The following is a 14,586-nucleotide window of genomic DNA, read 5'->3' as shown; positions in this document are numbered from 1 at the left end:
ATACATTTCCATGAAACGATGTTCTGAGTGGCTAGTCTTCTTCAGACCAAGCCAGCAGCCAGGATTGATTAATCCTGGTTCCTGTCTGTCTGCGTGTGAATGTGGTGCATTATCATCACACTGTTTAAAAGTCGTGGTGGCCAAGAAGTTAGTGCATTTGGTTGAAATGCAAAAGGTTCTGAGTTCAAACCTCACCCCTGCGACCCAGGAATGACATCATGTAAAACGTGCTAATTCAACATGCACGTCGTTGATCTGCTGTGGTGACCCCGAATGAAAACAAGGGAGAAACCAAAGGGGCTTACCATCATTGTGGGCTTATGAAGATCACTGTTCACATTGTTATCACAAGTTTGAAGAATAAACTCCAGCACATGTGGAGATTATTTTGAAATGGATAATAATCGGGATCAACAAAATTAAATATATAAATGTGCTAAATAAAATAAAAAAATACAGAGCCAGGGGATGTGAAATAACCATAAATAAATTTCACCAGAAAAGTTAAACACTATCTAACACTATGAGTTTGTAGGGGCACAACAGTACTCTGATGAAAGATGTGGGTGGTTCAAACTCGAATGTGACGCGCATAAATGTTACTGCCATTAGAAATAAATGACTTTATATTTAATGTAATAGAATAACAGGGGTGGTGGCCAAGTGGTTAATGCACTTGGTTTCAGTGTGGAAGGTTCCCGGTTCGAATCCCTCCCCTACCACATTTCTCCATGTAAGGTGGAGTTGCGTCAGGAAGGGCATCCGGCATAAAACTTGTGCCAATTCAACATGCAGATCCACCTTGGATTTGCTGTGGCGACCCCGAGTACAAAACGAGGGAGCAGCTGAAGGGACTTACTTTATATTTAATGCAATAGAATATTTTTTTAAATATGTATCACTCAGCAGGAATCCACAGATCAGTCATTCATGATAATGACCAAAAGATGTGATACTAGGTAATGAGGCAATGGAACATGGCTGCATATTAACATTGTCATATTTATTATCATATGATCTTACCTGAAAGAGTAATGGGTGTGTGTTTGTGTGCGCATGTACGCCAAAACCCCAGCAACATTTATGATAAGTGAGATGACTGGATGTGTGCAGTAAATTACAGTGGACAAGAAAATAAAGGTATGAATCACCCCCTCCTCCTTCTCATAATAATAATAATATACATTCTGCTGAGTTTCTTTTTCAAAACCATATTAAAGTAATTCATAATGCATATTTTAGAGTAACCCACTTACAGTAGACACAGATAAATGCATATGGACATACGCACGTACGCATTTATGCCACAATTACATTTAAAACAGAGGTAAACACATATGGTTTGTAAAATCTGTGGAGGCAGGAAGATTCCTGAACCTGCAGAATGAAATGCAAAATCTCTTATTTCCACCTTTCCTGCTCCTGCAGGGGAATAAGGAGTTAAAGCAACAATGGGATTCTTTTCCTGTCAATCAATGTGCAAATGTTCGCTTTCCTCCTCTTTTGTGATGAAAATCTCAAGGGAAATAAGGACTTAAAATGAATATGAGGATGGAATAAATTCTTCATTCATGAATTCATTTTTGACCATATCTCCCTGTGCCTGAGTAGTTCATATCTCTGCGTAATGTGGCTTCATGCAAAGCAGCATATTCACTGAGGATGTGAAGCTGCCACATGCAAAGGAAGCTCAAGTCACCTGCAGCCCGAAACAAACAAAAAATAAAGAGGGGCTGAGAAAATTGAGGCAATACCTGGGTAACTCTAGAGATGGCTTATTATATTATTTATAGATGTGATGTGGAATTCTTTCAGACTGGAGAAAACACTTTATCTGATATACAAAAATAACCAAATTGCAGAGCTGGGAAGAAGTCACCATCAAGTCATGTCTCAAGTCATAATGACCACCAATTGTTTGCAAGCTGACTTGAGACTTGACTTGGGACTTGCTGAACGATGACTTGAAAATGACTTGACAGTGACTTCATCCCACCTCTGCCAAATGAAAAGTGATTCTTTGCCTCGTAATCATAGGGGAACTACGTATGGCGCAATATAGTACTAAAAATAGTGTGTATACTATATATATATATATATATTTATACAACGGCTGAGTGGATCCTTGTCATTTGATTGGTGCTTTGTATGTCACATGACATGGATTATTCGTTTCATTTGTGTTGCATTACATTTAGAGTGCGATTTGGTTCCATACATTTGGTACCATTGCACTCTGCATGCATACACACACACACACACACACACGTGCACGTGTCCACATACACTTGCACACACACACACACACACACGGGTGCGCATGTCCACACACGCACATACACCTGCACACACACACACACACACAGGTGCACATGTCCGCACACGCACACACACCTGCACACACACATACACACACACAAACCAAATCCATCGCATTGCAACCGTCTGGAGAGAATCTGGAGAACTTTCTACACGTAAGCGGCAAGGCCGAAAAACAACATTGAATGCCCGTCACCTTTGATCCCTCAGGTGTCACTGCATTAAAATCCGAGATCATTGTGTAAAGTATCTTACCACGTGGGCTCAGGAACACTTCAGAAAACCATTGTCAGTTAACACAGTTCGTCACTATGTCTACAAGTGCAAGTTAAAACTCTACCATGAAAAGCAAAAGCTATACATCAACAACATCTTGAAACGCCGCCGCCTTCTCTGGGCCCGAGCTCATTTGAAATGGACAGATGCAAAGTGGAAAAGTGTGCTGTGGTCTGATGAGACCATATTTCAAATTGTTTTTGGAAATTATGGACGTCATGTCCTCCGGACAAATGAGGAAAAAGACCATCCAGATTGTTACCAGCCCAAAGTTCAAAAGCCAGCATCTGTGATGGTATGCGGGTGTGTTAGTGCCCATGGCATGGGCAACTTACACATCTGTGATGGCACCATCAATGCTGAATGGTACATCCAGGTTTTGGAGCAACACATGCTGCCATCCAAGCAATGACTTTTTCAGGGACATCCCTGCTTATTTCAGCAAGACAATGCCAAGCCAGATTCTGCACGTGTTACAACAGCATGGCTTCATAGTAAAAGAGTGCAGGTACTAGACTGGCCTGCCTGCAGTACAGACCTGTAGCCCATTCAAAATGTGTGGCGTATTATGAAGCAAAATTATGAAAACGGAGACCTCGGACTGTTGAACAACTGAAGTCGTACATCAAGCAAGAATGGAAAAGAATTCCACCTACAAATCTTCAACAATTAGTGTCCTCAGTTCCCAAACGCTTGTTGAGTGTTGTTAGTAGGAAAGGTGATGTAACACAGTGGTAAACATACCACTGTCTCAGCTTTTTTCAAACGTGTTGCAGGCATCAATTCAAAATGAGCAAATATTTGCACAAAAACAATAAACTTTATCAGTTTGAACATTAAATATCTTATCTTTGTGGTGTATTCAATTGAATACACATTGAAGAGAATTTGCAAATCATTGTATTCTGTTTTTATTTACATTTCACACAATGTCCCAACTTCATTGGAATGGGGGTTGTACAGCCTCTGATAAAGTTGATCAATGTACAGTACAAGATATTTTCAAAATTATTATAGTATTTAGAGCCTGATACTTTCTTTGATGAGATCTTAGTTGTCAGGTGACCAACATTTTTAACATATATTTTTCTGGGTATCTTAATATGTCTTGAAATAAGAATGTGATTGATTGACTTTGCAACATGTTGTATTTGTTTTTTTATATGTCTTGAAGAGACTGATTGAGTCTTTGATTAATTGACTGATTGTTCAAGAGGTAAGAGAAGTCAGTGGTTCACAGACTTTTCTATGTGCCCTTTCTATAGAATAACCTAACTTCCGAGATATGACAGTTTGATTGTGTTGAGTAGTGACTGCCACAGAAGCCTTCATGCAGTGTGCTTTGAACACTTTTTGTGAATTTACACTGCCATCTAGTGAGCTCAGTAAGAAACAGCAAGTGGTTCATGAAACCCCATTTAGCCATCACTAACCATAACATCAACTTGCTGAGGGATGCCGATATGAAAGCTTACATTTGAAGTTTACAAGCATCTGCTGAGCATATTTAACAGTGTAAAACAAGACTCAGTTGCATCTTTGCTTGACTTGTCCTGTGGAGTTGGTCTTTTCACAGAAAACAGTTGTTATGATTCTGCAGATATTAACCAACACATTGTGTGATAGATGAATTTTTCTTTTTTTGTATGACATATTTATACTAGCATAACAGGAGACATCGAGGAGTACTGTCGAGCCTGTCAGATTTGTGTTCAGTCCAACACTTCAAAATCCCCTCCAGCCAGACACCTACATCCACTCCCAATTCCCCGTTGGGCGTGATCGCACCTATGTATCGATTTCATCTCAGGGTTCCCCGCTCCAGTCTTAAATGTACATTCTTACTGTAACTGACCATTTCTTCAAAATGGTTCACTTTATTCTACTCCAGAAACTGCCTAACACCAAGGAAACAGCCAAATTAATGATCCAACATGTTTTCCACCTGCCTGAACTCCCTTCTGACATTGGATCCGATCAAAGATCTCAGTTTGTGTCATGTTTCTGGAGGCAGTTCCACAGACAGTTTGGGGCCTCTGTCCCTTACCTCTGGTTATCACCCTCACTGGACAAACTGACGTACATAACCTGGAGTCAGAGACAGTGCTCAGAGTGTGAGATGGTCCATATGATTCTGTCTGGTGAAGCTGTGTGCATGCACCATGGAAAGAAGATAATGTGCATTTGCTCACAAGCATCTGTAGAAATATGGGCCACGTGCACATCTCAGCACATATGATAATAAAGACAACAAAATCCAGGAGACCATATGTCTACCTGCATGTCCTGCTGAAGGCCCTGTAATCTTGCAATGTCTGTTTTTGCATGTGTACATTTCTTTTTCATGGCTGCTAGTTTAAATCATTCCAAACTGACCTATAAAACAGCTTGGTCCAAAGTTCATCACTGGTGAATCATTTGTGTGCTTTTCTTCTGTACCATGCCTTGCTGTGATGACCAAATCAATTACAGCACGTAATAATGGCAGCAGCATCCATATCGCAAAAATGAGTGTGTGACTAAAGCAGACATACAAAACGCTGTGGCAAAACCTGCACAAGCAGAATGGCGAAATATTACCGATGCTAAAATAATTTACAGAACATATTCAACATGATGTGATGATGTGTATTTCCACAGCACTGAATTCATCAGTTTTATAATGATGATGAGCAATTTAGCAGGAATTCTGTCTTCGCTCACAAATAAATTGGCTGACTTTTCATTTGTTTGTTGTGGTTTATGCAGTTCAAGATTCCCTGCATAATACAATTGTGTTTCCATCTTTATCATTTTGTCGTACTATTGGAAAGTTTGTTACTCCAAATGACCCAATTATTATGAAATTGTCAAAAAGGTTAGACCTGTCATGGAATACAACACAACAATAAATTTGGTATTTGATGAAATTTCTTGTGAAGGCACCACAATAGTTATGGCTGGAAAAATATAGTCCAGGAGCAAATGGGCATTAAAATATTATATATATATATATATATATATATATATATATATATATTATGTTGTCTGTTAAAAATGTGTTTTACTGTGCTTCAAAAATGTCATTAAAAAGTTAGCGTGCAATGGTCAATATATTTATTATGTCTTCTTACCAGTGTAACATCAAACAGACCTCCAAAGATATTACTGGAAAACAGCCATTTATTTACATCCAGCACCCAAATTAACTCAGTCAAAAACCCACACAGCATTCACCACTGGTGCTATATATTAGACAAGATCCTGACACAACAGGTGTATATCATTTGGCAGACAAGTGATGTATTCAGACACAGCTGGAAATCAGACATTTCAGTGATGCATTCACAGAGAATTGGAAAAACGATCTACTACATCAGTCTTTTTCCCAAAGTTGGCAGTCTGTTCTGTGTATCCACCACTCTCACTGTGAAAGGGAATTTCCTCAAATCCAGACGTGACCTTCTACTTACTGTTACCCTTTCTGTTGTCTTCTGATAAGATCAGGAAAACATTCACTTGCAGGTATGTGCATGCGCTTTCTTACGCGAGAACTCTGCAACATAACTGTGTTCATGTGCTGGAAATTGGGCAGCGCAGTCTCGTTTGAGGGTGGCGCCAAAGGGGTAAATTATGACACATATGACTTAATTTCTCTATTCCCGGGGACAAAAACATGGCATTTTCTCTGAGCTTTGGGCAAATTACACACAAACAAAGTGAAAATGCAAAGAAAAAGTGACAATGCAGTGGGAAAGTGGACATGTGTTGCGGTTTGTTTATGACCCAGACCACAAACATGTCAAGGCGGTTTTGGAGGCGAGAGAATGGAGCTACTCTGATTAGCTGTGGAGGGTAACACTTACCAACACGACGTCTCCCATTCACCTCATCTTCCCTTCTCCACTAGGAACCGAAAAAAAAGAAAAAACATGTTTTGCGACTACATCGGTGATTGCAGCCGAAAATAAAACAGTACACCATTTTTCTATGTGAAGTCATGCTGTGTATATATTGCACAACGGGAACGGCTGTCCCCATAAGTAGTCAAATCCCACAATATCACGCAGGGTTCAAACGAGACTGCAGTGACCTATTTTAAAAAAGAAATCAATCATAAAGTAGCTTGTTGACATTAGCGTATGGTGGCTTTCCATACAAAGGACAGACAATCTTTACAAGTCCAATGAAGGTTGCTTCTGACAATTCTAAACTTCCAAGCAAAGGTAATTACAATATTTGTCTTCATGATGTTGTAGGCCTTTATTTTCTCTTTTCTCACAAATGCACTTGTGCCATGAGAGTCTGACAATCATGAGTTCACAAGATGTTCACTCAAAAATGGGTTTATAATCACAGAAACTTCATCAGTTTATGAAAGTCCTTGGTGGATTAAAGAGACTTGCATTGATCCAAGTGTGCAGATACTCCTTTTTTACTCATTGTTTTTGGTTATCTAGCACCTTTTTGGTCCTGATTGCGGTGACTTGCTTTTAAGTCCAATTTGCTTAAAAGATGGAGATTTGATAGCTCTTAATTTTGTGTGGAAAAAAATGAGCTTTCATAATTTAATATTTTGTTTTGGCTCGAGTAGGTTAAAAAAGTGCCTATATGTCATTGTGAGTCCCAGCATTTTTACTGTTACCAGTTATTTTTGTAATCTAGACATCCTAAACTCTCTAAAGATATCAATTTTATAGGGTTGTTGGGGTGCACAGGGGACCATGCTGGCCCATGACGTAGAGGGAACTCACATGAACATGCAAACTCCACACAGAAAGGCCACCCAGTAGGATTTTGAAGGTGAAATGAGGTCAGTCCTCTCTATAACCCATGACCCTGTCTCACCTTGACGATTCAGCCTGCATATGCCCACGTTAAAAATTTGGCGAATACGCTGGTGTATGTCTAATAAGCTATGGGTAAGTTTTGTTTAAGTTAAGAGCACGTTGAAGCACACTGGTATACGCCGCAGTGCAGCAAGGTTATCAAAATATTTTGTGCTTCCACAATATTTTTGACGAAAGCCAGAGTATGGCTGATACATCCCGCATACGTGGGCCGTATGTTGTAGGGAAGTTATGCGATTGTTGACACACATTACTTGTAAGCTACTCAAAAGTCGAAATACGTCAAAATAATGTCTAGCTTGCTTTGAACCTATGTGCAACTTATATTGAACGTAATTCCAACACATATTGGGGTGATTCTTTAACTACGGGCACTATTGGCCTTGTAAATGTAATTTCCACCACACCATTGCCTTACAATATAAAGCGCCTTGGGGCAACTGTTTGTTGTGATTTGGCGCTATATACATGTGCTCTGATGTCACTGTTTATCTCCATAGAAACTACCCAAACAATCTTTCATACAAATTGTTTAAAGGGACATTAGTGTTGTGGTGGAAATTACGGCAATAGTGTGGGACAACTACATTTTGTTTAAAAAAAATCACAACAGTTGTATGACATTGAATACCCCAATTATGTTTTGATTATTTTACTGATATTTTATTCAGAGATATTTTAAAATATTCGAAAAAACGTTTCACCATTCATTTTTATCATTGAAGATCAAAAGTCTGGGTGTGGGACAAGCACAAAACGGCAATATTTGCATATAATGATGCTGAAAAAAGGTGAAAAGTCATCATAGACTACTAGAACAAATTTCTTAACACACTTTCATTGTAAAGATAACTATAAAAGTGTGAAATTTCCCCTTTTTTCTGTTTTTCATACAATATGATCAAAGGACATAAGTGCCCGTAGTCTAAGAATCACCCATTGATGTATGCAGATGTATTTGATGTGTTCTGGGTGATCACAGAACTTACTGAACATGTCAGCTACTATATAATGGCATATTGACAGCATTTTCGATACGTCGGCATATGCTGGCTAAATCATGGCGAGACAGCTGCATAACGTATTGGAAATATCCAGCGTATTCACCACATTTTTCATACTGCATATGCTAGCTAAATAGTCAAGGTGTGACAGGCCCTTTAACTACAGTGAGTTAATTTTAGAAAATAAATGGATAGATATCTATTACACAATTTTGACCACAAAACACAGACATTTTGATTTTCAGGCTCGTAGTTTCCACTTTCAACACTTGTTTGTTCGCTCATATTGTAACACATTTCAGAATGATGATTCAGTCCTCTTCCTTTGGAACTCTGCACTTCATTTTACAGAATACATGAATAGGCTTTAATCACAGGCAAAACAAAGAATCTGAACAAAAGTCTATCATTTATTTTGTGTGTGTGTTTGAGGAGTCTCAAGGTAATAGGGCAGGGGTAGTGGCTAAGTGGTTAGTACACCTGGTTTTAGTGCAGAAGGCTCCAGCCCCATCCCTGCCACATTTCTCCAAGTCATGTGGAGTTGTGTCAGGAAGGGCATCTGATATACAACTTGTGACGATTCATCATGCAGAATTGCATATCCACCTCAGATTTGCTGCAGTAACCCCGAATGAAAACAAGGGAGCAGCCATCTGGACTTACTTTTCAGGGGTCTCAATCTTGCTCCATGGGGCCTTATGCATTGCCCAGTTTTCATGTCCTCCACTTTATCCACAAATACTGATGTGTATTTTGTTGATTAGCTCACTCTTAATTGGCTGAACAGACTTGTTGTCGCTAACCAGGCAAATATGCAATACAAAGTCTTGTGCAGCTTGATTTCGATCTACTCTTAGCCTTTCTGAGAAGGCCTGGTCCCATCTACATGTTGTTCTCCGAGGCTACTCCCTTTTATGGGTTCACCCTGAGTGATATGTTGCACGTCAGGCTCCTCATCTGTGCCATTAACCTTCTCTTCCACATTCTATCTATCCATCAACCATTTATTGATGTGCATGTTTGAGGGGTATCAATCTTGCTCCATGGAGCCCTATGCATTGCCCAGTTTTCACGTCTGACGCTTTATCCACAAATACTGAGGTGTATTTTGTTCATCAGCTAGCTCTTAATTGGCTAAGCACACCTGTTGTAGCTAACCAGGAAAATATGCAATACATGGTCTTGTGCAGCAGGATTTCGATTCACTCTTTTCCTTTTGAGAAGGTGTGGTCCCGTCTACACATTGTTCTCTGAAGCTACCCTCTTTTCTGGGTTTACCCTGAGCGATATGTCACACATCTCAGGCTCCTCATCTGCGCCATGAACCTTCTCCTCTTCCACATTCTCATCCACACATTCAGAACATGGGTAGACTGACACAATCACATCGATAATGTCTTTGTCATCTGCTCCTTTACATGACAGCAGCATAGTGTTTGCCTCCTGCTCGTCCTCCTCGACTTGTGTCCCATCAGCACAGAGTGGACCTAAAGCCTGGCTGTCCCCTGATGCTGACATCTCAGCTGCTTCCACCACCTGCTGCCCCAGGTTCACCACTTCCACGACCTCCTCCATGAATGTGCGGCAGTTTAGGATAAGCGGTGGCAGAGGGATACTGCGTGCCAGCTCCTCAATGTGGCGAGCTAACTCCATAGTCTTGAACTGTGTCACCTTGGCGAGCTCCAGTGTCTTGGCTGATGTGATGATGGGTATGCGCTTAGCAACCTCAAAAGCCTTCTGGAGTTTCTCAGCACCCTCTGTGCGGAAGAACTCATTGATGGCCTGCTCCGTCTTTTTGAGGTGGCTGCTGACCATGCAGAGCCGCGTGACATTGAGGATCATGGTGATGGTGAAAGCAACTAAACAGACAATGACGTAATACAAGCCCAGACTGCTGCTGGTGTAGGCGACACGTAAAGTGACGGTGTAGTTTTTCCTGCCGTCACTACCAGAGGCAATGCAGGTGTAGCGGCCTCTGTCTTCAAATGTAACCACTGTGATGTTCAGGGCTCCTTTATCCTCAATCTGCCACTTCCCACCTGCAGTCCAAAGACACAAAACAAGTAAATGACCAAGAGTACAATTAAATCCAGGCTTACAGTGCATCTGGAAAGTATTCACAGCGCTTCACTTTTTCCACATTTTATGTTACAGCCTTATTCATAAATGGACTAAATTCATTTTATTCACTACACCCCACAATGACAACATGAAAAAAAGTTTTCTTTTTTTGCAAATTAAAAAAAAAACAACTAAGAAATCACATGTATGTAAGTATCCACACCCTTTGCTCAATACTTTGTTGATGCATCTTTGGCAGCAATTACAACCTCAAGTCTTCTTGAGTATGATGCCACAAGCTTGGGGCACCTATCTTTGCGCAGTTTTGCCCATTCCTCTTTGCAGCACCTCTCAAACGCCATCAGGTTGAATGGGAAGCATAGGTGCACAGAGAAGCTGAATCAGATTTAGGTCTGGGCTCTGGCTTTGATATCTTGGCTGTGTTGCTCTCCTGCTGAAAGATGAACCGTTGCCCCAGTCCAGAGGTCAAGAGCACTCTAGAGCAGGTTTTCATCCAGAATGTCTCTGTACATTGCTGCATTCATCTTTCCCTCAATCCTGACTAGTCTCCCACTTCATGCCGCTCAAAAACATCCCCACAGCATGATGCTGCCACCAGCATGCTTCACTGTAGGGATGGTGCCTGGTTTCCTCCAAACATGACGCTTGGCATTCACACCAAAGAGTTCAATGTTTGTCTCATCAGACCAGAGAATTTTGTTTCTCATGGTCTAAGAGTCCTTCAGGCATCTTTTGGCAAACTCCAGGTGGGCTGCTATGTCTTTTACTAAGGAGTGGCTTCCATCTGGCCACTCTACCATACAGGCATGATTGGTTGATTGCTGCAGAGATGGTTATCCTCTCTCCACAGAGAAATGCTGGAGCTCTAACAGAAGGACCATCTGGTTCTTGGTCACCTCCCTGATTAAGGCCCTTCTCCCCCAGTTGCTCAGTTTAGATGGGTGCCCAGCTCTAGGTCTTGGTGGATCCAAACTTCTTCCATTTACAGATCATGGATGTCACTGCGCTCATTGGGACCTCTGAAGCAGCAGAAATGTTTCTGTATCCATCCCCAGATTTGTGCCTCAAGACAATCCTGTCTCAAAGGTCTACAGACAATTCCTTTGACTTCATGCTTGGTTTGTGCTCTAACATGCACTGTCAACTGTGGGACCTTATATGTAGACAGGTGTGTGCCTTTCGAAATCATGTCCAATCAACTGAATTTACCCCAGGTGGACTCTAATTAGGCTTTAGAAAAATCTCAAGGATGATCAGTGGACACAGGCTGCACCTGAGCTCAATTTTGAGCTTCATGGCAAAGGCTGTGAATACTTATGTACGTGTGAGTTCTTAGTTTTATTTTTAATAAATCTGCAAAACTCTCAAAAAACTTTTTCACATTGTCATTATAGGGTACTGTGTGTAGAATTTTGAGGAAACAAACTGAATTTCATCCATTTTGGAATAAGGCTGTAACATAAAATGTGGGAAAAGTGAAGCTCTGTGAATACTTTCTGAATGCACTTGTATCAGTTGACCACCAGGTTAAAAAAAAAAGCTGTTTTTTAATGTCAGTTTTGGATTGCCTTCTTCCTTGGTTGACAGCCTTTCAGGTTATAGTGATGGAGTGCTCCCTAAAGGTGGAAGATACCATAACTCTACTTGATGACTCAAACCACATAAGTTCTTTAGCAGTGATCCCGAGGTTCTGATGGACATTTAGAACAAAAGGCATTTGTTAATTAAAACCCTAAATTGAATTTAAATTGTTTTGATTGTGGATTTTTATTCTTATTTGTGTTGTTGTTGTAAAAACAACAACACAAAAACAATTCCTAAAATGATTAATTCCCACCTCCCACCCCCCAACACACACAAAATTGTGTTTATTACCTGCATTCTCACTCAGCAGATGTCCTTTGGAGTTGTACCATTGGATGTCATCGTGGCCTTTAGTCATGTTGCATGTAATCAGCGTGCTGGATCCCTCCTTCACCACCATCACCCTGCTGACATCCAGACTGGCGAGCAGCTCAGAGGACACCACAGCCGCGGAACTGTTCTGAGCTCCATTTGTTTGGCTGCCAAGCAGCAGCAGCACTGTGACAAACAGGTGCAAGAGGTGGTGTATCTGAGCCGGTAACATATCGAGAGGAGTGACAGATCACATAAACACAAGACAAACCTGTCAAACGGAAAGAGACAAGAACAAACCATTACCCATCATGCATCATCTATCCCAGGACCAGAGAGACCTCAAGTGTCACACATATGGTTTTGGCAGAACAAAAGTTTCAAGTGTAGCTGAAGCCATTCTCACTTTCTGCTTTTCACTGTGTGTTTTTCAGGTTTAATAAGGAGACTCATGAGGGAAGCCACCCAGGCAACTCTGAAAGAGTTAGCTTCTGTGACTGCAGAAATTGTACAACTTTTGTACACCGTCATCACAGCTCCGTGGCAGGGTGGAAACAGGGAAAGATTTTCATGCTGGAGAACAACTCAAACCTGAGTCTCTCATACACGTTCTAACAAACTGCAGCTGGAATTTCACATCACCTTAAGAAACGCCTTGTCTGAGCCACCCCACTAAGAAGCCGTCTAACTGGTACAACAGGAAAAAGCTGCATTGTCCTGTTTCCCCAGTTACAGCCGCAGAAGCCTAAGTCTTTCGGAGTCATTATGAGTGTCTTGGTGGCTTCCCTCACTTGTCTCTTTCTGGCAAAAATCACTCCATATTTACTATACAGCACCATACACTTTGTATTTCAAGTTGAGTGTCGTAAATAAAGTTCAAGACATATTCAGTAACTTGGAAATGTTAATGTAGCCAACCCCCGACTTATCTAAAGAAAACTGGCTGTACAACTGATGATTTGTATTGAGAATAGTCCTCATAGTATTTAGTTTGTCCAATTACTGATGACAATACAGAGTCAATGTTCAAATACTTATAGACCTGAGTGGACCTACTAAAGTGCAGTCGTTCCACACAGTATGTGAAAGTGGACAAACTCAGAAGATTTTGCACTCCCAAAACCAACATCCACTTCTGGAAGTGCACTCAGAACATGGCTTAAAGCTAGACAGCTGCCAAGCAACCCTGCAAATTATTATCATCATTATTATTTTTGATGGGGTTTTTTTTGTTTTTGTTTTTGCTCTGGAATTTTCCACCTTTGTATATGGTGTGGAAGACAAAAAAAAAAAGATGAGTGTTTTTTAAGATGAAGTGTTTAAGATGACATGATCACTGATGGCAGACTAATTGTTGCTGAGTCATACATCATATAAGACACACAGGTGAGTGCAACAGAGTTAAATCAATCATTAATTTATAACCAATAAATAAAAACATAAAATTAACATAAATAAAAAATATATAATAGAATTAAATATATTTCAGGTTCATCCAGTATACTGTGTTATTCATACAAATATTAATTACAAAGATCAGAACCTTTGAGTTAAACTTGTTCTCACCTGACAGCAAATCCTCTACAGACGTGAATGATAAAAGTTAGTTCTCCATCCACTCTACGAAGAGTGAAGTTAAATTTCCGAGAGAAAAGTTTTAAATAAGAACACTGTCGATGAAATATCCCAGCAAACACATTAACAAACAGGTCCACTTCCCCGTCAGCTGAAAGAGGCGTGGCTACACCAGCGGCTGGCTCCCACTGATCTGTATATAACATTGAACGCTCAATGGCTCTCATACGCTGTACAAAACCGCTGAAGCAAACTGGCGGCCATGTTACCACTCGCAAGTTATGCGGACGGCTTATTAGAACGTCAACAATTTCGAGTTGTAACCGAGCTGATTCTCTCATTTCCTTATTTTCGTTTTCCATTTAATGTAACCTTCATCCCACATAATCAGTGTCTGCCATGATTAGCTAGTTGATTTATTTCCTTCCTTTCTTTTAGTACGTTGACACATTCTCCCCTTCTATTCCCGATGTCTCACTAGGACAAATACTCAATTGTAAATATTATGATTCTTTAATCAAAGTTTATACAAGTTTTGTGTTATCATCAGCAAGCTTATGTGTGTGTGTGTGTGTGTGTGTGTGTGTGTGTGTGTGTGTGTGTGT

At 40.5% G+C, this 14,586-nt stretch overlaps 1 protein-coding gene across 2 annotated transcripts; it reads right to left on the bottom strand.

Moving 5' to 3' along the window:
• Positions 1-8,270: 8,270 nt before the first annotated feature.
• Positions 8,271-14,126, bottom strand: LOC117516974 (microfibrillar-associated protein 3-like). Of its 2 annotated transcripts, none has more exons than XM_034177868.1 (3): positions 13,973-14,126; positions 12,386-12,677; positions 8,271-10,467 (listed from the first exon to the last, which is right to left on the bottom strand). In XM_034177868.1, exons 2-3 carry the CDS (start codon positions 12,636-12,638, stop codon positions 9,665-9,667), a joined length of 1,056 nt encoding a protein of 351 aa, XP_034033759.1. In that variant the 5' UTR covers positions 12,639-12,677; positions 13,973-14,126; the 3' UTR covers positions 8,271-9,664. The 2 variants fall into 2 exon arrangements, with proteins under 2 accessions (XP_034033759.1, XP_034033760.1); XM_034177869.1 differs by having other exon boundaries at positions 8,272-10,467; positions 12,386-12,592.
• Positions 14,127-14,586: the final 460 nt, after the last annotated feature.

The sequence above is a fragment of the Thalassophryne amazonica genome, chromosome 9 (assembly GCF_902500255.1).
Source record: "Thalassophryne amazonica chromosome 9, fThaAma1.1, whole genome shotgun sequence".
Classification (NCBI taxonomy): Eukaryota; Metazoa; Chordata; class Actinopteri; order Batrachoidiformes; family Batrachoididae; genus Thalassophryne; species Thalassophryne amazonica.
This window is presented reverse-complemented; position numbering and strand designations above follow the sequence as displayed.

What these genes read in the sequence shown, in the direction of transcription:
- LOC117516974 (XM_034177868.1), bottom strand. Translation starts at nt 12,638, where the DNA reads ATGTTACCGGCTCAGATACACCACCTCTTGCACCTGTTTGTCACAGTG. An exon ending in TCTGCTGAGTGAGAATGCAG is followed by an intron (nt 10,468 to 12,385) that starts GTAATAAACACA and finishes TTTGGACTGCAG; the next exon opens with GTGGGAAGTGGCAGATTGAG.